At 38.2% G+C, this 26,027-nt stretch overlaps 1 protein-coding gene across 1 annotated transcript; it reads right to left on the minus strand.

Annotated features, from left to right (window-relative positions):
• On the minus strand, positions 1–25,978 carry LOC149288659 (uncharacterized). Its single transcript, XM_089491374.1, has 55 exons — positions 25,924–25,978; positions 25,558–25,608; positions 24,803–24,904; positions 24,491–24,628; positions 24,048–24,095; positions 23,343–23,378; positions 23,070–23,117; positions 22,516–22,659; positions 22,247–22,390; positions 22,056–22,127; positions 21,659–21,751; positions 21,482–21,550; positions 20,266–20,424; positions 20,094–20,174; positions 19,883–19,921; positions 19,453–19,632; positions 18,811–19,071; positions 18,398–18,436; positions 17,809–17,835; positions 17,325–17,351; positions 16,835–16,897; positions 16,150–16,254; positions 15,407–15,469; positions 15,066–15,101; positions 14,748–14,801; positions 14,374–14,409; positions 14,069–14,104; positions 13,401–13,463; positions 11,886–11,921; positions 11,369–11,440; positions 10,751–10,777; positions 10,216–10,352; positions 9,173–9,250; positions 8,611–8,646; positions 8,454–8,513; positions 7,796–7,858; positions 7,369–7,446; positions 7,133–7,222; positions 6,967–7,035; positions 6,780–6,806; positions 6,221–6,274; positions 6,052–6,129; positions 5,548–5,595; positions 5,060–5,186; positions 4,639–4,755; positions 4,032–4,118; positions 3,419–3,517; positions 2,996–3,064; positions 2,900–2,923; positions 2,292–2,444; positions 1,668–1,979; positions 928–1,071; positions 467–529; positions 146–208; positions 1–50 (listed from the first exon to the last, which is right to left on the minus strand). Exons 1-55 carry the CDS (start codon positions 25,976–25,978, stop codon positions 1–3), a joined length of 4,530 nt encoding a protein of 1,509 aa, XP_089347500.1.
• Between the last annotated feature and the right edge of the window lie 49 nt (positions 25,979–26,027).

Raw genomic sequence — 26,027 nt, forward strand, 5'->3', positions numbered from 1 at the left:
TCAAATTCCGACGCTTCTTCTTTTACGTTTCCCCACATATATTTGTTCTCCTAAAATTAAAAAACAGAAAATATATATTTTGTTACAAAAACCCTGGTTAACACGTGCAAATAATCACATCGTAGATGCCCCAATGACACCTTACCTTTCTCTCCTTTTTGCCCCCTTGATCCTGGTTGTCCGCTAAAACCTTGAGGTCCCCTGTCACCTGTAAAGACGGGACAAGGACAGCGGTAATATCTTTTTTTAGAATGATGCACTGCAGGGGTAGCATCGTGACACCATTTTTACACAAAGTAAACCCTCTCTTGGAAAATATATACGGTACATATATATATATATATATATATATATATATATATATATACCCGATATCATTTCAGTATCCCTGCTTCATTATGGGGCCATGTTAATGTAGCTGTTCCAAATCAATAGGGTTCATTCATACCATCAGCGTATTATTTACCTTTGGCCCCTGGGAACCCTCTTTCTCCTTTTTGTCCTGGTGGACCTTGTATAGTTCCATAAGCTGTAAAGGGAAAACACATTTACTTTACATTAATTTCTTTAAGGAACACGACTACCACCCTGACTCCATGTCAAGCGTGGATAACAACCCTGTATCTCTTTCTTGTCTGCCACCCCAAAACATTGTGTTGCAGATACATGACATTCTAAGAATATCTTCTCTCTTTATTATGAAATTGTTTGTTCTTGGTCTTAGATTCGGGAGCCCATATCCCTATCCCGTGCATGTTTAAATCCCCTTACTGTAGTAATCCCTGCCACTTCAGCTGGGAGGCTTTTACACCTTTCCACCACCCTTTCAATAAAGTAAAATTAAAGTAACACTACATTTAGACCCTTCAGTTTTATGCCTAATTTTGCCACATATATATTTAGATCTGTTCCGGATTTTTTACTTACTTCTAAAGACCTCCATGAGATCGGTTGTTATGTTAGCATGAGTTGCATAGACTTGGCAGATTCCTGGTGGTCCGGGGGGTCCGGGGGGTCCTGGGATCACCGTCCTTTGCATGTTGAAAGAGACATCTTGCAGTAGGCCTTGACCTACAGAAAAAAAATGATCATTGTCAAGACTCTACATGTATATGTTGTATATCGCTCTTTGCATCTAGAGGGTCATTATTGTGCATTAAAACTGAGTGGGGTTTTAAATCGACCTTCATGGGGCATTTTTTTAGTTCAATAAATCTATGATATCTTAACTTTTTTCCCAAAAATGAGAAATTACCTTATCCATACAATCCTTAATTAAGCGAAATTGCTTAACCATTCTTACCGGCAACCTTTTTTAATAAAGATATATCAGATATTATTTAAAAAATGTTTAAAAATTCTTTTAAGGGGGTATTTCAGCTTAGACCCAAATATCCTAAAGCAATGATGCTTCTCAAATATATCTCCAGGTTTTAAGCTTTATAAATGAATTAGTGGTGACATGTCTAGAATAAATCAACAATAATTCAATATAACACTAGTTTTGTGAGCTAGCATTGCAGTTTTCGGGACATGGCTGATTCACTTTAAAGAACATGTTCCTGTTGGTACATGAATGGGTTAATTTGTTTCTTGTCGGTGCCATAGGTCAGGCAATCACACATTAATCAGATATCAAATAGTAACAATGTATTAGCTAGACTCACTCTGGATTTGTTCCGTCACACGGGAGGCCACTTCGTTGTAATCTATTGCGAATGAAGAAAATGATGACCCTGATGATGACCCTGATGATGACCCTGATGATGATAACCCTGATGATGACCCTGATGATGACCCTGATGATGACCCTGATGATGATAATCCTGATGATGATAACGACCCTGATGATAACGACCCTGACGATAACAATGAAGATGAAATAACGCCACTGTCTCCTTTAGCCCCTCGTAGGCCTTGAGGTCCTGGTGGTCCTGGTGGCCCTGGGGGTCCGGTGATATACCTCCGAATGCTGTCACCTGGATAAAATAACCACAGATTAAACTCACAGCCTGAGACCATCTTATCTTCTACACGTATATAGTTTCAAGTCAACTACTTTCTGAAATCCTACTTAATGAGAATAAAACTGATTCTGCGGAAATTGTTACTAGATACACTACCTATCTGATAGATCTATGAGGATAAAGGTGGGAATGTTAGAACAAAAGACGATGTACCTATATCAGTAAAGATCTCTCTAATGTCTCACTTATCTATAAATGGTTGTTCCAGTCATTGGAATGCTTAATACAATTGTTTCCAATAAAAAGAAATGTAGATGTTCTTACTTGTCAGGTACTCAATGAGTTCGGTGCGTAACCGATCACCATGAATGTTCTCAGCATAAGAGACCAAGCTGCCACCATTACCACCATTACCAGGGGGTCCCTGAGGTCCTGGGGGCCCTGGTGGTCCTGGTGGTCCTCCGATATAACCAACATCTGGAGCAAAAGATAAACATTATTTAATGCCGTCTCTTAATGAATCAGTTCTGTCAACATATGGAGCCATCATATAAGCAGCTGGAATATATCCTTAAACATTTCACCAAGGAAAATTGCTAAGTCAAAGGATCAATGTTATCAGTAGTGTTTGATGGCCAGAAATATTTCTTTAATAAAGAAAAAATATTGTCTTCCCAGGAACATAATTGTCATGCGACACAAAGCAGCTAAACTGTTGCTAAACTAAAAGACTTCTTAAAGGTTTCTGGGTTGTAATTAATCTTCAGAGGAAAGAATAAAATGTCCGATAGACTAAGGCTTATTTGCTTAACATTCTAAAGAGTGCGATTAAAGTGGAACAGCAGCTGTAGAAGATACATTTGGAGACACATAGACATTATGCCATTGTTGGCCAATGAAATTGGAGAGATGCTGGCTTTCCAATCACTTACTTTGTAAGTAGGCGGAAATTTCCTCTGTATCGAAGCTGGTTCTGCTGGTGGCTGGATTGCCAGGTGGTCCCATAGGACCAGGTGGCCCTGGCCGACCTGATGTCCCTGGACGGCCTGGTTGTCCCGGTGGGCCTGGTGGTCCAACAAGTCCTCGGAACTCAGAGGCTGGATTAAAAAAAAAAAATACACAACCATTCTAATGAGCTTCGTCATCATACGCTGCCAATTATCCATTATTATTTGTGTGAGATCCAACTGGATCCACAGGGGCGCTGGAAATTAGACTAGATCAACAGTGGTTCTGATCACCTTCACCTACCAAACCTAAATGTAACAATTAATTAACGAACATGCCAGAGGATGCAACTACTGCGTTGTCTAAGTGGAACTGCATCTTAAATAGATGTCAGTACAAGTCTTCTTGGATAAAATCAGAATGCTTTAAACTCCTTTTAAAGGCGCTAACAACATTGTCACCATGTCACCTATTATTTAGATTTAGGCTCAAGTAAACCGTACCTTGAAGTAAAGCTGTGATGTCTCCATAGCCAGACCCAGGTAGTCCTGGTAGTCCCGGTGGCCCCGGTGGTCCTGGAAGACCGATCTGCATCCCAGAGCCTAGAAGAAAGGTTAGACTTAACCCAAAGAGAAAATAATGGACTCCCTAAACCAAATCTAAAAGCTCTATGCTCTATGTCAGCCATGTATGAATACCACCTGGAAATTGTTAAACAGCATTCAAAAGTGTAGGAAGTTATGGCAGTGTTAGAAAAATGCTTATGTAATCATAAATATTATTGCTGACAAAGACAGTAGAAAATGTCTAGTCTATGATGTATCACGAGTTGCGCCAACATATCTACTAAGAGGCGTAACAACCAACAGGCAGTCTATGTTAAAAACGTCAGCTATGATTGGCTAATTCCAGCATCAGTAATAAAACTAAAGCTTCTGTCCCATTTCCCCCTCAACCGCCTAATCGTAGACTTCTTCTCTGTACCAGTGTGTCCTACCATGTCTTAACCATATTGTCAATTCCAATGTTGTTTAGAATTCACTCTCCCATCTTAGAGCTCCGGAATCTGCTGACGCTCTGTGAATAAAATGTAATTTAATGTGCGGTAAAACTTACTCTGCAGCATTGACAGGATTTCATCATAGGTGACGGCTGGACCCAAAAATCCTGCTTGGCTAGCCTCTCCAGAAGTGAATCCAGAGCCTGAGAAAAAATTTTACTCGGATTATCTCAATGAAATAATAAATACCGATAAATAACGTCAACATTTTTATTAAAAAATATAATAAAGCAGAATGCAGTAACATTGAATAACATTGAATAGCTCTGAGTCTGAGTGTTTTGGGGTCCCGTGGCACGCATTCAGAGTCACATTCCTATTTAGATGAAGCAGATCTTTAATACCATGATGCACCATGCCGGCGGCCATCTTTATTGCCAAAAAGGTTGACTGGTGATTGTAAACTTAATTGTAAACTTTATTTTTTAAGGTCTGCACTAAACAACTCTTTCATACAAACTAAGGTAATATTTTCTTTTTATTGCACAAATACAGAACAATGTTTCCAAGCCTCAGAGATCCCTTTCTCAGATCTAAATCCCATTGGATTATCTGGGATCCATTGAGCAATTTCATTTGTTTATATACAATATTATATGGATTGTATGAAATAAGAAAAAAGGTAGCAACTAATTTATTCTGCAAACGGCAAGTAGATCTTACCTCTTAAGTAGCTCATGACGCGACTTGCCAACTCGGCATAATCCACCTCTTGGCCGCTGTCTCCTTTAGGTCCAGGGGGGCCTTGGGGACCAACCAGATAATTTCGGACGTTTTCACCTTAATAAAAAAAGCAAAACGCATTAATTACTAAATAACAATAAAATAGCCAGGTTAAAAAAATGGCGTCTGCATTGGTGCTGTATTTTGTCCATGGAGTGAATATCCTGATGGAAGGCGTTCTACAGCCAACAACATTTTGGTATTAAAAAGGTTGATTTATGGACCATTTTAATCTTTTCTGTGTCCGAAAAAAATCAGCTATACAAAAAAGCGAAGACCCTAGGTTAGTATCACGTAACGTATCCAATGTGTACAGTAATACTGGACATATTACTTACTCTGAAGGTACTGAGCAATGTACTGTTGGACTTCTTCTGCGCCGCGTCCAGAGGTACCAGGTTGACCTGGAGGTCCGGCAGGTCCTGGAGGACCGGGAGGGCCTGGCGGGCCAGAAGTGCCTTGGCCAGGTCTTCCACTTGCTGGTGAACCTAAAGAGAGAAGCCGGTTAGAACACGAAACAGGTCTCTGGACCGGGTATCATCCTCCAACCGTAGCTACCTGGAATTACCAACCTGCTTTATGTCATACATTTGAAAATTACTCATTATGACGTAATTGACTTTAATTCATCATTATTATCTGTGGCTTTTGGCTCATTGCCATCATTTTAGAAAGTTTAACTAAATGACCATTTCCAAAGTGATTGTTTGCATACTGATAATGAAAGTACTCTGCTGTTATTGAATGAATGTATTTAATGGCTGGGTTACCGACAATTTAAAGAAATGCTAATTGTGTATATTTGGGAGTATTTTTTATATCCGAAACCATAACATGACTTATACAAACCTCGTGAACTTCCTGGAATACCGGGAGCTCCTGGAATACCGGCTTCACCTGTAAGTATTACAAAATATTGTTACATATATGAGAGCACGTAATATTTTCACATGTAATTTATGTAACGTTTTTGATAGCTGTGATATTTAAAAGGTTAAAAAGAGACTGAAACTATTATATTACATGTTTGGATGTCTACGGTACATTAGGACTAATAAAATCCTTTAAATCATTGCTTTTTCACTTCCTGCCAAACAGCTTCTTGTTCTTTTATAGAAACAAACCATCTTTTTGTTAGATTACGCTTCTAAATAATGGATAATTATCACTATTGGAGGAACCGTATACATTAAGAAAATTAGACCAATGCATCTAACGTAGAGCAACGTGCATCTAACGTCCTACACTCCGCTAGGATCCAGATAAACACAATTCAATCGATTAACTTGGAAAAAGGGCACTAATGGAATAAGTGGTAAAAAAATATATATATTTTGAGTCACAGCTGCGTACCTCTTTCTCCTGGTGGCCCGGGTTGTCCGGGTATTCCTGGGGAGCCTGGTGGACCTGCAGGCCCAACGGATGCTGGTCCTTTTAATGGCAACACATAAAAAAAATGTATTAAAATATTTATTTTAGCTGCGAAAGGAAACAGATTCAATGTGTCTGCGCAGGGGCTCACCATCACGTCCTGGAGCTCCGGGAAGTCCTGGTTGACCTGGATCACCGGGCTGACCTGAATGATCAAGAAATAGCGGTTAAAGTGGCAAATTCTTACATTTTCCACTCAGCCGTGAGAATATACATTATATACATGTATGCTGATGTTCTGCTGCTGCTTCTTTTTGATACCTTGTTACATTTATGGTTTTCTACAAATATTCTCCAGATCTTTAGCTGTTGAAGACCAACAAGCTTGACTGTATTTATTGCCTATGGGCAGACTGGACGGACCAAGCGGGTCTTACTTGCTGTCCAATACCAATGTTTCTGCGTTTGAAGAAAGTTTGTGGCTTTTTGTGGCATTTTAGGGATTAAGGATATATTTAAAACATTTTATTCATTTATTGTTTTAAGGATATGGGTGAAGAAGGATGATAGAAGTATAAAACTCGGGAAAGCTGGTAGCTATTTGCAGCATCCTTAGCCAGCAATACAAGTAAACCACGCTGAATCTGAATAATGTATATCACATCAGCTAACATTAAATATAATTCAATATAATATTGTTTTGTATTTACCTGGTTGGCCTCTGCTACCTGGATCACCTGTTGGAAAATAACATTTAAAAATCATATATATATATACAATTCCTGTCTTTGTACAGAAAGTTTTTATAAGAAAATGACTTTTACTACATTAAATGACACTAAATATTAAATTCACTTTTTCTCCGTTTTCAACGGTTTTCTCCGTTAATTTTTTTACCGTTGTCTCCCTTGGTTCCTGGTTGGCCTGGTAAACCTGGAGGTCCTGGTGGACCAGTGAAGAAGCTTTCTGTAGAGAAAACAAAAAAAACCAACATTTTTATGCTGTTCTGCCAATAACGTTTATGTAGAAGATGATCAGATCATATGGTATAGTGAAGTATTACCTGATGAGGGTACAAAGTTTCCTGGTGGACCCTGTGGTCCTGGTGGTCCAGGTGGTCCGGGTTGGCCAGAAGCGCCTGTTTTGGATTCACCTAAAAAGCACAACCGCAACATTCAGATACAAATATTGATCCGTTTACTGAGAAGTAGCAGCGACATAACTAATGTAGAGTTGAACAAAATACAATCCCAAAACTCTATTTTTACAATAATGTACTGAGAATGATCAAAGTCCTACCTGGTGGCCCTTGAGGACCAATTGGACCTGGTGGTCCCTGAGCACCTGATTGTCCGGGTGGTCCCTGAATTGAGGCTCCTGCACATACAGCAAACAAATAATGAAAGTCAACTAATTTTCATGAATACATTCTATCAAGAAATAGGATGAAATAAATGCAAGAAAGAAGGTTCAATTTGATGCCCAGATTATATTGTTCATAAGCCAAGAGTAATATAAGAACCATTTGGCCCATATAGTTGCCCATTTTTCCTGATGTAAGAACTCAGCCCTCAATCAGTCGTTGGTCTCGTCTTAGCTTCAGGAGCCGTATGTGTATCCCATGCATGATTAAATTCTTTCACTATATTAGTCTCTACCTCTGGGTCCTCCATTTTTCTGCTGCCCTCTTTGTGTCTCGCAGAATCCCAAGACAGAATCTACTTACCTGGGGGACCTGGTGGTCCGGGAGGTCCAGGGGCTCCAGGCATGCTCTGTGCTGCAAAAGTATCTAAGAAGAAAGAAAATATATTTCATATAGATATGCATAGACAGTGGATATTATATATATATATATATATATTACACATTCATAAATTGCATTGGTGTAAAGCGAAAAGATCACTACATTGCTACTAATACAATAACCAAATATGGGTTTTCAAGATTAAAATATTAAATCTTCTCTAAATCACTCGCACTTTCTAGAATGCTGACAAGTTGCTTCTGTTCATTTATTTATTGATATCTCTGAATTATTCTTGCAATAACTAGGCAATAGAAGTTTATAAAAACGGTAGAAATAGCCTTCCTCCCATGGCGAAAGAGACTTGGAAGAAAGAGAACGTTGAAATAAATCATATTTTTGTTTTTGGCCGTCGATATTCCCGTGGGGCGCGCATTCTTCTCCATCACCGTGCGTCTTTCTCTCTGGGTGCGTTGCCGGTCAGGTGAAACTCTACACTGTTTCACTGTTTTCTGTGTGTTGAGGAACTATTATAAATACTAAATTCTCTGAATATTCTCATCAGGGTCAGCAAGTTGACTTCAGAATCTGTTGGAACCTTATAAATATATGAAAGTGGAATTCATTATTAATCACGTACTTTCTGGTCGTGAAACAGTAATTCCTGGTTCACCGGGTTCTCCTCTGGCTCCTTTGGCACCTGAAATCAAGGATGTAGAATCAGGACGAGGTCATTGTGGCGGATGTAAGCTGGTGCATTGTGGATTTAGGTGGAAACTTTTTGAAATAATATTTACCTGGTTGTCCTGGAAGACCAGCCGGTCCAACTGGGCCTAGAGGGAACAAAAGGAAGAGATGATACGGATTTATCTGAGAAAATGGTGTATCGCTCTCTGCGGTCAAAGACCCCCAGCAGGTTCCACAACCTTCCAAGGTGGTCCTCAGGAAAACACAAGGAGTGCGAAGCAAAGCATTGGGGGGTTTGGAAGACAAATGCGCACAGGGAATAGAAAGAAGAAGAGGCCTGTTGATGGATAGGTTTGGCTCCTCCATGCACAAAACATATCAGAAACATGGAATTCAAGGACCCAAATGCCAATGGACCAATTTTGTTATTTTCTACCAGGGAAATATTAACGTTATACATTTTATCAAACATAAAATGTATAAAAAAAATACATATTTTTACAAATATAAATGTTATGGTTTATTATAACTTTTAAGAAACTTTTTTCAGTTATGTTTTCCTTGTGCCATGGCAAAGCAAGGCAGACAAAATAATTATGTATTGAATGAATGACCTGTACGACTTGACCTTCTTGAGGCCTGTACAAACCAAATGAAGGCGTTTCTACGTACCTGGGACACCTGGGGAACCTGGTGGTCCAACAGGTCCAGAAGGTCCGGGAGGTCCAGGCAGAGCATATGTGTTACCCTCTAAAAAGAAAAACAAATAATGGTTCCCCGTGAATTACTACGTAACAACGGACACATTTTTATCAAACTTGATCCTTTTGTGTCTATAAACAAGAGGAGAGGCCCTAGTAACTGCGGTATGTGGGTGGTTTATCAGTAATGGGGCAGATTTCGTGCTCAGTTCTAGGTATTTAAGGTGCTGTTCCACCTATTGTGATAAATATAACACTTTTTATTACTAAATGTCATTTTGCTGACTTCCAGAGCCCTTTCTAGGAATGATTCTTTCACCATGTAAAATGTTGCCTTTTTTCATAATTGTTGAGGGAATTCTTATCTGTCACATGACACCAAAGCAAGCACTTATATTGTGTTGCCATAACAACTGAAAAAAGGCTCTTTAAAATGTTGTTTTTATGTAATTAGAGCTTTAGAGGAGAATATCAGAGTGTCAGACATGCTAGGGTTCATTTGCTTAGCATGTTGAAGAGGGAAACTTATACTTAACTCATACTAAACAGCAACTTGTTTACTGATCTTTGCAAATAAATATCATTTGTATCATATATTAAAACCGTTCAGCGCAAGAGGAGCGAAGTGGCCCCTTTAACTGGTTTTGTTTTCTTAGCTCAAGTTCGTTAGCATCACAAACCTTGGCTGATGACTCTTCCTGGTTCTCCTGCATCACCTACAAGACATCAGTGGAGAACATGCGTGAATTGTCATACGGTCACGGACTACGTCACCAAGTCTTCTTCAAGTTAGTACACAGCCTGGCTTTATTTACAGAGTCTGTCATGGTTACCCTATCCTCCCCAAATTGGCTGGACCAACTTCTGCCAGTCTAGAAAACCTCCTATAATCATACTAGATGAGCAGAAGACATCTGACATCAGATTCTAGTCTACAGACCCCCCCCCAACTATTTCAATAACAGGATACACTTTGAGTTTAGATCCAAGACTATCAATCCTTGGAATTGGTACCCAAAAGTTTAAAGATCCAGTAACTAGGTAACCATAACAAATTATGGAAGCATCGATTTCCAAAGCTCCCTTCACTACATTTACACCAAAATCCTCTTTACCTTTAGCTCCTGCTCTGCCAGGGGTGCCGGGAGGTCCTGAAACACCAACAGATATGTTTGTTTAGATACCACTCTGATGTCACTAATTCTTCCTATGTATAGGAGAACAATCTCTATATATGGTGCTATGATGTAATCATAGTGTAGGCGCTGGAATTGATGATTTGCGTGTATGTGGAAGTCTATGGGGATGTAGCTACATTGCAGCTCAGCTCGAGGAGTACACTGTATTGATATATAAAAGAGCAGAATAAGTTAACTAATTTAGAGCCACTATATATATGTATATATATATATATATATATATATATAGTCCCTCTGGCCAGATTGCTATAAGAAGCAATGACCTCAGGACTGTCAACTATGTAACTTTTCATGTAATTACGGACACCTAAGATAGTTTTGATTGTTTTATTCAGTCAGTGGAGTTTTACCTGGTGGGCCCTGTGCTCCTGGAAGTCCTAAAAATACAGAAAAAAAAATAAACATGAAATATGAATTTATGTATTATCCAGGCGCTGCAGAGTAAAGGAAACATGGCCCTCGGAAAGTACAATCTTAAACAAGCATTCTGTTGGATCCTCTTACACGGAATGAATAATTGAGGGGACAGTGACACAAAAAGCATTATGTGGAATTGGATACAATCTGCTTTGTTAGTAAATTAATTATTTATGCTGTAAACTTTCACTGGCTTAATTCACGGCCCCCAAACTCCCTCCGGCGTCCCAAAGAAAATTGCCTTTAACTCGACATATATTACATTCCCATAAAACATGTGCCATAAATCGGGATCGCCGACTTGACTGCCTATATAAACGAAAACTGAATTTGCCGTGCGTGGAAGCAATCAGGCAATTATGAATTGTTAATGAATTAATGATCCCAGAATGACGTAGCATAACTACGTTTAATTTTTGGTATACGCTATTGGCCATAGGCTTGGATACGGTCTATTCCTGCGTTTCTGATGAGCTCAGGACTCATACACTGGACTTTTGCACCGTATGGAATAATTGTTGTCTAAATCAGCTTTTGGATAAAGCCCTCACCTGGCATGCCGGGATCCCCGGACGATCCTGGTGGTCCTCTTGCTCCTGGTAGTCCGATAGTTCCTTGTTCACCTTAAACGTGCACATCGTTAGTCAACATCACTTCATAACACATTGAGAGCAAATATTGGGGTTATTTCTAAATTGATATTTGCTGCACATCAACACCCGTTATCTAACTGCAACCCACGCTGGTCTCGCATGGATGATCACCATGTTTATGGGATCCTTATTCCCTGACCGGTGAACTCGACGTATAACGAGAACTGAGAGTTTTCTTTTAAATTATGTATCTGGAACTATTTTTTGCCATCACCACAACGAGGTCTGAGCAAGTTGTCGGCCAAAGCTGGACCCAAAGAGAGTTACGTATATGGAGCAAGACTTCACTGAACTTGTTCTGCCTTTCTGGCCCTACTCTCTCCTCTCTTTATTCCCGCCTTATCTTCTATCCACACCTGTTCGTTGCTTAGTCAACATCAGTTCACCTTTGCCATTATGGCATTACAGAGCTTACCTCTTGGACCTTGGTGACCATCTGGGCCTGGTGGACCTATAAGAAAATGCACAATTAGTCACTGTGTAAAATTAGACAAATAGATTCATTGGGGGTTTTCATTGCCTTCTATTAGATCAGGGATGCTCAAACTGCGGCCCTCCAGCTGCTGCAGGACTACATCTCCCATAATGCTCCTTCAGCTAAGGGGCTGGCTGAGGAGTATGGGAGATGTAGTCCTGCAGCAGCTGGAGGGCCGCAGTTTGAACACCCCTGTATTAGATCAAAAGCAAGAAGGATAGGTGGAAGGGTTGAACTTGATGGACTTAGGTCCTTTTTTTTTTTTAACCTAAATTACAATGTTACAATGTTATGTTATGTTTTGTTCGTGGACCTTGTTAAGTTCAGTTGATGAATTGGCCCAATTTGGAACTGGCGACATCCTTGGGATTTCCCTAAAGCAATAACTAAAATATTTTGCGTATACGTGGCTGGCTAATACTCCCATAAATGTTACCTGAATAGAAAATAATTATTCCACCTTGTAGAATTTGTTAATTTAATGTAATTTTTGGTATAACATTATAAGCTCTAACAAAAAGGCTTTTTATACAGTAAAAACAGAAAAAAAGTTATAATATCAATTTTAACTTTGGCATTTAACTACTGATAATAATAATAATAACAGGGAATTAAAAATGATGTGCGGTGTTGTAAGGGACTCTTAATAACAATCCTTTCATCTTACTAGAGCCTGGGATAAATATATAAAATATTGATGATCTTTTAGAAGAATAATCAGCACTTAGTCAGTAAGGTCTTTAAAATTGTGAGTATGGCTCCCCCTGCTGGCTAAAATGGATTTTGCAGGAAATCAGGTTTTTTGAGACCACAAACTGGAAATGGTCAATTAGGTCAATTAAGATACAAAATCACGCATTATGTCACTGCAGTAATACCAGCTACACAATCAACAGGCTAATTAGTGGTGTAAATATCAAGGCGTGTAATGATATAATAGCGGATCACTTAGGTATGCGAATTAAAGGCTATAATATGGGGGTGTGATAATATAACATAAAGTCATATTTTAATTTAAATACAATTTCGCACAAACCAACACCTGGAAGCAGCCTTACACTCATTAAAGGTGCAGTTCCACTTAGACAAGCATTCATTGCATGCTCTAGTATGTATAGTTAAGCATATAAATAACAAATCTGTCATTTGATTCCTTCCTCTGTAAAATATAAAAACAACTCAAAAACTTTTTTTAAAAAAGCTTTATTCAGTTGCTATGGAAATAACCTATGAATGCCTACTGTTGTACCACATGACAATTATGTTGTACAAGATAAAATATGTATTGTTGGATAGGGTTTTGGCAATAAGATGAGACTTATTTCTAATGATAATTTTCCTTCAAAATATAAATTTTTGATAATATTACACACACATGATGTCTTGTAACTGTGTATAATGTTTCATACAAAATAATTCATGTTTGCGAAGCATTGTACATGTTGGGAAGCTAACCTGCCGATCCTTTAGCGCCGGCCTCTCCAGTTGGACCTGGCAATCCCCGTGGTCCTGGTTCTCCTGAAAATATAAGGTAATAATGTTATATAAAAATATATATTATTTTATATGTTCAATAAAAGAAATCGAATCCAGCACCAAAACCGTATTTAGATCTTAAGCATTCATTGATGTTATCTGACCCCCGGCAATTAAATATATATAATAAGTGACATGTGCAAAGGGCTGTGTCTATCAGATCCTTCCAGCATTTGTTAAACTCCCAACACCCTCATCCAGCCAAAGCCGGTACGTTATTTGTAGTCAAACTATTACTTGTAGTTAAGAAACAGTAAGAAGGCTGTTCGGACCGATTCACTGGTACAGACTTTGCCTATTTACATAGCCGGGAACTCTCCGAGTGAAGCCCTGTATCCCCAGGTTACCGTTTCTTACTCACTCCCCGTCCGGCCCCCGCCTAATCTCCACCCATTACTGTCTATGTCCCACCCATTCGCCACCCTATGCACAGCTAGCCTCTTAGATATGCTCAAAGAGGGGGAGCTCCGGGTGGCCTTCCCTGGGATGTTGGCGGGTATGCCTATTAGTTTGTGATAATTTATCAGCATTTGGGGTTTTTTTATTTTCCTATGACTTCCTTACGTGCAATCGCTTTATTTACTGACCTGTAAGACCTCTGGATCCCTTTTCACCTTGGTCACCTAAAAAAAAAGGAACATTTACTTAATATCGACATGAAAACATAACTTTTGTTCGTTTAAAGTAAAACAGTAACAATTCATATTGAGAAATAACTTTTTCAAAGACAGCATGGGTTGGCTAAACAGATAAAGCAAGATGGAGGTTTGTCAAGGAGTGTAGGGCCAGGCAAGTCACGGTGGGGTGAAAGATGGTGGGCCCAAACTTGGTTTACTGCCTATGTCTACAAGAAACCAAGTTATTTCACTTCGATGTGTGGAAATAGCCGTACCTTTAATCCCTGGCACTCCCGTAGCTCCTTTATCACCTGGTTTAAAAATGAAAATATTATTGTTATTTCATGAGAAAGACAGAGAATGCAGAGTTTTATTCAGGGTTTCTGTCATTTTGTTTCCAATTAGAAAAAAGTAGCACAAACTTTGCGTTCTTAGAGCTAAGCGTTTGTACACAGGAAGTTGTCATATGTTGTCGGAAAACTCAGCAGGAAGTGAAGGAATGTAAAACAAAATGGCTTCCCCAAGGACACAGATTTACAAACCTATTTTCTGTTACACAAATTAATTCTCTATTAGTAGCTCATTTCTACATTTTTTCCAAAACTATAACATGAGATTGTCCATATGTTACATTTCCAAAGGGTCTCACCTTTAGGTCCTTGTACTCCGGGTTCTCCCCTATATCCCTGAAGACCTGGAGCACCTTTAAGGAGATAAGCCATTTTTTAAGCGTTCTAGTTACATAAATCAAGATTTTTTATTATGGCCTTCTTGTCCATTAGTCATCAGGCTGTATGTGCTTATCAATTAACTCTTTAATACTTTAATGGCGATCAAAGGTTTAAAACATAATGTGTGATATTTCACTGTAAGGAACTACTTCTATAAGCCAAGAATTGTTATTTTAACCCATCTCTATTACATTATACAAAGACACAGACACAAAAGTTCATAAATACATACATACCTGCAAGTCCTTGTGGACCTTGTGGACCCATTGAACCTGTAGACGTGAGCAAGAACAACACAATTATCCACCAATGGAGACGGCTACAGAATATGAATATATCACGAAAAGCTTGTTTTTCTTTTTTTTTTTTTTTTTTTGCTGTTCACTGTGTTTTTTTTCTTGGCAGTCCACAAGAACCAATCAGGGATATGGAACATAAACGTAATAAATAAAAATAATAAAATTTAAACAAATGTATTTTAATTATCTTAAATAAATTTAGTTCAATTATTTTAAATACATTTAGTTAAATTAAAAGCCGTGATGAAGACAGTTGCCCTTTATGTAAACTTATTTACCTTTAAGTCCCATTGACCCTGGCTGGCCTGCTGCCCCTGGCATTCCTGGTTCTCCAGCCATACCTACAAAACAAAAAACAGCACCACGCATTGAGAAAACCATGGCAACCATAATAAATACAATAAGCCATAAATATCAATGTTTACCTATAGCAAATCTGGTGAAAAGCATTAAACTTGGATTGATCAGCACACCCCCTATGGGTTGTGCTGATTGCTTTACATTTTACACTTTGCACAAAAATTGCTCTTTTTTTTGTCCCAAGATGTCTAGATATGAAATGCATTACGGGGTAATTATCACGAATAAAGTAGGGAATGTTGACCCAGGATGAGTCCGACGGCCTTGGAGCCAAGAAGGATTTTTTTGCCTTTGAGATGACATTATTGTCTCGGTGAGGTTTTTTTGCCTTCTTCTCGGTCAACTAATATGGGTTTGTGGAATCAAGATTGTAAGCTTGTGAGCCGAGCCTCTCCACCTGTGTGCATGTCTTAGTCTGTCGATTTTAGTCTTGTGAGACCCCTTGAATATATGTATTGTATTAAGCGCTGCGTAAACTGTTGGCGCTATATAAATAAAAGATAATAATAATAATAATGATCGTTGATCCTGATGGACTATATGTCTTTTTCTAACCTCTATGAGTAATATTGCCCCATGTAGCAACGACCATCTTAATAATTACTGTAGGTTTGCATTTATTACCCTTCGTATATTAACATTGGGGGGGTGATAAACATACCTCTGTCTCCTTTTTCTCCAATGCCTGGCAGACCAGGTTCACCGCGGGGCCCTGGAATCCCATCTCGTCCTCTTTGCCCAGCTGGGCCCTCGATACCAGTATCCCCTACGGAGAAACATTATTTAATATCCCATAGAAATAATAAGAAGAATACTCTCTCCATCATTAGGTCATTAGCTGGAGTTAAAGCTGAATTTACTTTATTTTAATTCAAAGTGAGCATTCCAGCCGACGATATAATAAAATATGATCCTCGTTAGGAGAAACTACAGACATGTACTAAATTTAATGGTCCTCTTCCATTTAGACTTCCATCTTAGTAGATCTGTAATTTTATCCTTTCTTCTGAAGGTTAAATTACATTTAAAAAAACCCACTTTTTTCATGGTTGCTTGGCAACAACCTATCAGTGTCTGCTTTTGTGTCACGTGACAATTAAATGTTCCCAGCAAAAATTACAAATGGAACAAAAATTTTACAAAAATTATTATTTTTTTCTGGGGAGGGTTGGGCAAAAGTGTGACAACAAGTAGCGTGGGGGGAACAGCATCTTTAAAGATGAATCTAGAATTTAGTACAAATTTAATTAAGGGATGTAAATGTAAAGGGACCTCTTGCTATTACTTCTAAGTATAATTAGAGATGACGGATAAGCTATGTATAAACCAGTTTAAAAAGGTCTCACCAGCACTGCCTTTCTGTCCTTTTGGTCCTTCTGGTCCAGGATGTCCGATAAGACCAGGAGCTCCTGTTAGAAAGAAAGACCAGGTCCAAATGACATTTGGAACAATAAAGGAATGGGGGGATCACAGCACAAACAGATAAATACAAATTTTGCATTAGTAAATAACTAGGAATTCATTATTGAAAATTAACCCTATCATAATTGATGAGACTCCATAGATCAAAGGCTCCCTGTGTCACTTTATCAGTGCATATGGTAGCGCCCCCTATAGGCAGTAGCAGTTTTCTACGGGAATCATTACAGATCATTGTCACAAATAATGTAAATGAAATTGTATTTCTTTTGTGCTTGCTGACGAGCTTCAATATTTTTAATAAATATAAAAAATATCCTATTTGGTACTTTTAATAAAATTATGCGCTATTTCCGTTGGCGTAACGGTTACAACAATTTCCTTACAATGTATCTCGCATATCGCGTTATCTCTTACCTTGTGGTCCGGGAAGGCCTCTCTCTCCTGTAAAAATAAATATCAATGATATCAGCAATTGGTCTTTTTTCTGATGAAGGCCCTGCTGGGTCGAAACGTTGGCTTCATTTTATATAAAACCAACTTTTAGTGAGTATCTAGTCATTTCTTTTAGGCTATTTTTTATAGGGATTTACAGGTCTATCCCCTCACCATTAACCCCTTTTATTTATTTTTTGTTTCCTTGGTTTGATTTCTCATATCAATCTGTAATCTGAGGTCATGATTCATTATTAACCTCTTAAATGCATGTTTAGTAATTTCATTCAGATTAATATAAAATACTATATTAGTATACTTGATGTTGATCAGGGGAATATACAATTAGGTTATGGTATAAATTGTGTTTGAATGCCATTGAGGCAAGATTATAATTTTTTTTGGTCTTCTGGATTAACAAAATTTAATTTAATTTTGAATTTAATGTGATTCTGATTACACTCACCTCTGTCTCCATGCATACCCATATCACCTAAACAAGTGAAAGAAAAAAGTTTACATGAGAACATAGAACTTGATGACAGATATGAATCTATATCAATTCTACCTTTTCAGCTACTATCTACCTTTTCTAAACTATCGACTAAACTATTATTTTTACTATAATTTCACGATCTCAACGTCATCGCTTTCCAGAAAGCAATCCTGTGTGCTGTCCATTAGCCGGTACGTCACCACCCCTTAGTGATCTCATCAAGTAGTACAAATGTGTAAAATATCTTCTATAGGGGGGATCAGGGGAGTGAGGACTGGAGATTAGTCCTCGCCGAGACTGTCAATGACGGAGTAGTCTCTTAGCAAGCTGAGGATCAGCCTACAACACTCTCGGACCCCCACACTCTCGGACCCCCCATCCTCCAGGTGCAAGTCCACTATATAAGCTCCCCTCGAACTGCTAAATGTTTTACAACGTATGACATGGCACATATTAAATACTAAAGCTCTGTATTCTTATCATTATTGCTCTTATTATTGTTGATTACATTTACATGATTTGGTAACACTAATGATTTATGGCTAAGGGATTCTCTTACCTTTCTGTCCCGGTTCACCCTTTTCACCAACAAACATTCCTGGAAAAACAATTGTACAGAATAACATTAATTAAGGGCAGCGGGGATCACTCTTTAATATTGTTACTTATCCATATTCCTATTTTTTTAATAATAAAATAATAATAACAGTTTTTACCTAAAAAAGAAAAAAAACACAAGTCTGTTTTTGTTGGAGGTACATTTAGCCGGAGTGATGGGAGTGATACTATTATGTCTCATGATCATTTTTCCGTAAGAAAATGTTAACTTTGTTTCCAGATGTTTTAAGCCAATAAAACCTGAATAAAACAGTTATGTTGGAACTAATGGTATAATTAAACAGTTCCGATGGCATGAATGAGGGTGTAATAAAAAGAAATAGGTATCAAACTTTAGTAAGATAAATATGTTACCTCTTTCCGTCTGCATTCTTTCCCTGACATATTGCCAAAACAGTGCTTTGTTCTGATCGCTGAGCGCTGCTGTGCCGGTACCGGTGCCGGTACCGGTGCCGGTGCTACTTGATAAGTCTATGGTGTTCGATGAACCGACCGGCGCGCTTCCTAACGCAGACACGCTTTCTCGAGACTGTAAGAATTCCGCTACGGCCCTGTTGGTCGGGCTGCTCTTTTCGAGGCTGTCTACACGGGACTGGAGATTTTTCACGTCCTGCCCTAAAAAGGCCAGAAAAAAATAAATTGGCAGACAAATGATTGATACATTTGGCAATATTAACAATTAAATTAGCGGATATTTAGCGGTGCGTTCAAATCATTTATACAATGATTTTTTCATATAAGTTTTTTTTGAAGATGATACATTGTTTTAATGGAGAATCTTATGCCATTTAATAATTATTCCCTACTAATAAATAATAAATCATAAATAAATAATACGTGTGCATTATAGTATTTATTGCTTTGAGACTGCACTGAGAATTTAATAGAATAAAAGCAAAATGTTTTTTTTTATTTTAAGCAGGCAGAGATTTATTGCTTCTGTCTGCATTGGGAAAAGGATTGTAATAAGAAAAGGGGCGCCCGGCTAATACTTACAAAGAGATATCAGCCCGAAGAGAAGACCGAGGAGGCACAGAAGTCCCAGAAGTAAACCGAGCATCCACATCCACCACCTGCAACAGGAGCCACAAGGTCCACAGATGGCATCTGCATCGCTCGTGGCCCGTCCGCCATCGTAGTGATCCACAGCTTTCAATGCATCAGCTCGGTGTATCTCTGATCCAAGATAAAAATATTGAGGGTTAATTAATATTTAATAATAATTAATATATATATATAGATATATATATATATATACACACATTTAACTGGTACAGCACTGTGTAATTTGTTGGCGCTTAATAAATAATAATAATAATAATAATAAATAATAATAATACATACTAATAAATAATAATAAAAGGTTATATATACATATATATATATATATATATATACAGAGAGAGAGAGAGAGAGATATGCTTACCTGCATACGTGGCTTTATCTTTAGTTACTTTCAATCCTCCTATAGCAAAAAAAAACGTCATTAGTGTCATAGTAATTCGAAATAATTAGAATTTGGATCTTTTAACCCCTTAATGACAAAGCCCGTACATGTACGGGCTCAAAATGCATTGTTTTCAATGGGTTTAGGGACCGCCCATTGTCCTTAAGGGGTTAATGGAACTACTTCTTACCATTAGCTTCAGCTTTATAAAACGTGTCTGCGCTTGTGGTCATTTGTTTCTCTTTCTTTATTGCATCTTCCCCATAGGAGCCTAGAACACAGATTTGCGGTGTTATATACGTTATATAGTAGGCTTGATGTTTTTGGATGTAATCAGAAGGTAAAGTGATGGCGACGTGTACCTGAAGTACCCCCGCTGGAGGCTGTGAAGACTTTGCCAGTGTCTTTGGACATTATTAGCATGTCTCCTTCTTTTTTGGAAGGGCTCTTCTCCTTCTCGAGAAGGAGGAACTTGTAATCCTTGCTGAGAATTTCATCACCTTGGGTCTTTCCAGTGGTAACTGTGCAGGAAGATATACGATAAAAAGTTTAAAGGGTAGATACAGATAAATAGAAAGTGCTACATTTGTACAAATAAATATACTGGAGGCTAAGATGTTTTTTTTCCGTCTTAGTGATAATAACGACAGCGGAGGGGAGCGGGTCACCATTAAATGTTGGGCAATATACATTACCGTTCTAAAGTTGGGGTCACTTGGCTTTTTTCATGGAGAACAAGAGAATTTCTGGCTGTAACATAATTGCAAAAGGGTTTCTAACGATCAATTAGCTTTTTAAACTTAAACTTGGATCAGCGAACACAACGTGCCATTGGAACACAGGAGTGATGGGAGTGATAAAGGGCCATTGGAGCACAGGAGTGATGGGAGTGATAAAGGGCCATTGGAACACAGGAGTGATGGGAGTGATAAAGGGCCATTGGAACACAGGAGTGATGGGAGTGATAAAGACCCATTGGAACACAGGAGTTATGGGAGTGATAAAGGCCCATTGGAACACAGGAGTGATGGGAGTGATAAAGGGCCATTGGAACACAGGAGTGATGGGAGTGATAAAGGCCCATTGGAACACAGGAGTTATGGGAGTGATAAAGGCCCATTGGAACACAGGAGTGATGGGAGTGATAAAGGGCCATTGGAACACAGGAGTGATGGGAGAGATAAAGGGCCATTGAAACACAGGAGTGATGGGAGTGATAAAGGGCCATTGGAACACAGGAGTGATGGGAGAGAAAAAGGGCCATTGGAACACAGGAGTGATGGGAGTGATAAAGGGCCACTGGAACACAGGAGTGATGGGAGTGATAAAGGGCCACTGGAACACAGGAGTAATGGGAGTGATAAAGGGCCATTGGAACACAGGAGTGATGGGAGTGATAAAGGGCCATTGGAACACATTTTTAAGTGACCCCAACCTTTGAACGGTAGTTAATAGGAAACTACATTTTCCTTCCAGATGGGTGAAAATTATGGGAGACGTAATTCATAAACAGACAGAAATACAAAAATCCACGAGCAGGCCTTGGCTAGCCATAGGAGACTGGTATACGGTACTCACCAGTTGATGTGGTAACTGTGGTACTCATCCCACCAGAACTCTGTGAAGCATTCTTCTTTACCCCGTATCCTGTATGAGAAAAAACATTTTGGTAATTAACCCTTCCTAAACAAGTGTCCAAACACTTTTCTGACGATGATAGTTTTGTGAGGGATATGTCGTTTTGGTCACACTTACCTGAAGTGGCGGTTGTACTGGTGGTGTTAGTGACTGGGCCTGGTCCTTGACCGGTCACAGAGATTGGGGCAAGATTGTTCTGAACACCATATACTGTGAAACAAGAAATATATGATGATTTACCTGTGAATGTAATTAATTGCCATGACTTGGTCAACGTAGTGATAATGGAACTTATGAGAAAGAACTGGATATTAAATATATTCTCTATGAGGCTTCTTTAATTGGCCGCTGACCAGAGTTCTAATTTAGAACGTTGGCACGGTCACATAAACTGTGAAGCTTTATTACAGAACACCTCTCAACTATGGCATCCTTGGCTAGCTTTTTATATAAAAGAAGTGAACTTATTGTTCTTTGTCAAGATAATTAATAAAAGCTGATTGCCGACACTTACGTGCAGAGGAAGAGTTATACCCGGAATTCAGAGATGGAGAGCTTGGTGCAAGGTTATTGGGCATTCCAAATACTACAAAAAGAAATAAAAATATCATAAAAACATCTTCTCAATAAAAAAAAGCCAATGTGGGGTTGATATTGACCCACCCACACACACCCATTGTCTCTTAATAGGCATGGTCTATGTACCTGATCCTGTAGACTGGGCATTCATCATAGATGCCCCATAGCTCATGTTGTTGTGATAACCCATGGATGATCCTGCTGGGAGCGTGGAGGTCCACATGTATGGGAGGGCAGCATCCAGTATCGTTGTGTCGTACGTTCCTGAAACTGAGATCAAAGAAAAGTTAGAAAACCCATCATGTGAAGAACAAGACTGTAAATGGGAGATGAGTACCAATGGATGACCAAAGGAAAGAGACAAGTCCAAAACATATCTGTCGATAGACCCTCACCTGACTGGGAGCTTTCTGTTACTATTTTTGTTTCCACGACAGGTTTTTTGGGAATAGGGAGGGTGTTTGTTGGAGATCTAGTGGGGCTGACACTGGTGGAACGTCCACCTTTCAGCAGTTTCTTCACATCATCAAGTTCTGTCCCTGGAGAAACAAGAAACATTGTGTTCATAGTCACAATCCCTTCAAATAACTGGAAATGGGACTTCTTTGCCTTTTGAACATTACTCTGTTGTTGTATTTTAGAAAAAGGCATGAAAGACAAGCAATAACAGTGGCAATAAATGATGGCAATAAAAACTTTTAGAAGGACATGCCAGATCGAAAACTCGGTTGCATTTTAGGACAATAGGTTGCAGTTGACGAACAGTAATGCCTTTGGCTTTTAGCATGCGTGGACACCGGTGATCCAAGCCTACATTTGATGTTTTAAGAAAAAAAAAACCTGGATGATGAGAATTATAGTTCAATAAGACCTGAGGGGAGCTAAAAACAATGTTTCACACCCATTCTGGTAACGCATTACTGTTACTCGGAATAGCGATGATACGTACATCTTGTGGAGGGTGATGCACTCTGGAGGCGAGTACGGATTTCAGTCTCTGTAAACAGAAAATCACAAATTACAAAACCAAAATATCAACTTTTTTTTTTTAACGAGATGATAACTTGTGGTTATTTATTTACATTGATTTTATAAGGATAGTAAATTGATGTTCATTGTTTTCTTTACTAACGTCTTAATTCAATCCAATAAATATTTAAGTCAAAGTTTCTAGAAGTTGCCTTTTTTTCCGATTAATGATAAATACGGTATAAGTGCTCACCTCTGCTCTGAGTGCGCCCCCTTGTGGAAGAAGATGCTATATAAAAAAATAAAAGAATACAATATATGAAAATCGGAAGAAGAAAGTTGCACAAAAATGTTAAGATAATTTTATACACAATACATATTTATGGCTTCATATTTTTGACTATCCCTGGGATGCCGTACTAGATAGACTATGGAACACCTTAAAGATGCCCTGTCCTATAGGACACGATGTTAATGCATGAGAGCACCATTATCTATAAAGTTAATATTGAAGGTGCTGTTCCACTTAGACAAAATATTATTTGCACTCTCTAGGATATAAACTTATCAGATATCTCATCAAATTATTTTATCACATAAAAACATAAACACGTAAAAAGCTTTTTCCGGTTCGTTGGCGACAGCCTATCAATGCTAGCTTTTGTGTCACATGATAATAAAAAAGTCCCCGGCAAAAAAAAAAAAAATTATCAATAAAATAAAACTTGATTAAACTATTATTTCTGGGAAGGATTTGGACATTTAACTACTAGGAATGATGTGCCTAGTGTTGCATTTGGTTGCAAAAGTGCTCAATTTAGCAGAAGAGGTGGAACAGCACCCCCAAAGAGGCTGGCTTTGGAACCCCTGGAAATGATATAATGCTTACCAAGGTTCAAAAACACTGATTTTTGCTAATTATATTTTTGTAGCTAATGATCTTTAAACATAAACATACCCATTTCTTTTCTAGTGTATTCCGGTGAAGAGTTCCCACTGGAACTTCCTAGGGTGGGGTAAAAGAAATACATTTGATTTGTGTTTTTTTTTTACAATATCTGTTGCAATAAGTTGCTCTTCTATATAGCAAAACACTTTATTTAGTACGTTTTTGTTGCTTTATATACCAGTTTGGACAAAAAATAATTTCTCAATCCGCATATTGGAAGTAAACAATTTGGAGAGAAAGAGGCGACCAGCATTATTTTATTATAATTTTTTTTGCTTATTCCGGGAAAGCACAGGGGAACCATATATCCCACGGAAAGCAAATGTTACAAATATATTACAAAAAAACTAAAATAAAAAGGTGTTGGCGGTGGTGGGAGTGATTTATTGATTGCCAAGCAGAGATACATGTTTATATTACAATTAGAAATGACAGCTTTGATCCCTTCATACCTTCGTATCCTCCCTGGCGAGAGGTGGAGGTGTAAGTTTTCCTTTCGAAGGTTGAATTTGGGGAGACGGTGAGCGTGGAACTTGGGGACTGAGGGTATCGGGATCCAGATGTGCTAGTGTTTAATCTTGAACTTCCACCTATTGCAGAATAGCAACCATGAACCATGTGTTATAAGGACATTACTCCAGATACGTACATAAGAAATTAAGGACTGCATGTAATGTTGAAAATATCAGAATTGTCCCTGTCCTTCCGCCTCTAAGACTGAGTCAACTGCTGAATGTTCTCGGGTACGTCCTACAGACACCTACCTGATGTGACGTAGCTGGTGCTGCTTTGAACCACGGACTTTTTTTCCATTCCACCCCCTCCGGTCTGGTAGGAAAGTTTGGAGCCACTACTGTTCGCCCCTTCTGTTCAGACACAAAATGGAGAGAGGGGACATTCACTATATTCATTTGGTATTTACTAAGCCGGGAGATTGCAGGAGACCTTCATCTTCCTGATATCACTTTGTATTATTAGGTCCAACTCAAGTGGGCTTCGCCTTCAAGAAGGACCAAGTTGGCCTTCAACGCATAGTGAGATGGGGAATTTGAGCTTCCACAAGCTCCCTGGTTAGTGAATATACCCGAGGATGGAAAAGGGGTGATTCGCTGATCGTCCTGCACCCTTATGAAGGAAATAAACATCTGAAATCACATATTAGTTGAATAGGGATAGTCGTAAATTCAGAATCAATCAAATAATTACAATTTGTTTTCCATGTGATAAGTCCCTTGGTGATTTAAAAAAATATATATAATAAATATAAAAAATATATATAAAAAATAAATATATTAATATTTAAATATATAATTTACTTAAATATTTAAATATTTAAATAAATCACACCTTAATTAGACCTTCATCTTATCTACCACCCTCTTAGTAAAGTAAAAATAAAAAATAGATATCCTTACTGGATGAATATCCTAGGACTGGCCTTTCATAATGTATGATTAACAAGCCACTTGTCCCTCACCATTCATATTTCATATTTTAATATGAAAAGGTGTCAACTTACTTGGTGGTAAAGATACAAGTCTTGATGAGGATGTTACGGTTTCCGTATAGGCTGTAAAATCAAAATTCTGTTATTGTAACCACATTTTGTTTTTCCATGAAATTTCAAGTACTTCAATATGGCAAATTGTAACATATATATTTTTGTTTTGTATTTAATATTTTTTGCAAGCTTGAAATATACATTTAAATATTACAATTAAATAAAATAAAAAAAATATATATAAAATAATAAAATTACATAAAAAGTGCCCTGTGCTAATCCATACATTTTTATAACTAATTCTGTGTTGGATTCACTCATTTTGGAACAATACTTGCTCGTTAATATATATTTAGAGTATAGTGTAGGAATGTTGAAACTCACTTCTTCCAGTGACTTCCCCGCCGTCGCGATAACTTTTCTTACTTATGCTATCCATTCCATAGTCACCTGAAATAAATCAAATTTTTTGAAACAAAATACCTTCA

This window comes from Sceloporus occidentalis, unplaced genomic scaffold, assembly GCF_023333645.1.
Source record: "Sceloporus occidentalis isolate IW3139 unplaced genomic scaffold, rSceOcc1.0.p SCAF_50, whole genome shotgun sequence".
NCBI classification, from domain to species: Eukaryota; Metazoa; Chordata; class Lepidosauria; order Squamata; family Phrynosomatidae; genus Sceloporus; species Sceloporus occidentalis.

Excerpts from the sequence above, each read along its gene's own strand:
- LOC149288659 (XM_089491374.1), bottom strand. The coding sequence starts at position 25,978 with ATGGATAGCATAAGTAAGAAAAGTTATCGCGACGGCGGGGAAGTCACT. Across the intron at positions 22,128-22,246 it reads TGCCCAGTCTACAGGATCAG|TATTTGGAATGCCCAATAAC; the intron begins GTACATAGACCA and ends TTCTTTTTGTAG. Across the intron at positions 16,898-17,324 it reads AGGCCTTCCCGGACCACAAG|GAGCTCCTGGTCTTATCGGA; the intron begins GTAAGAGATAAC and ends TCTTTCTAACAG.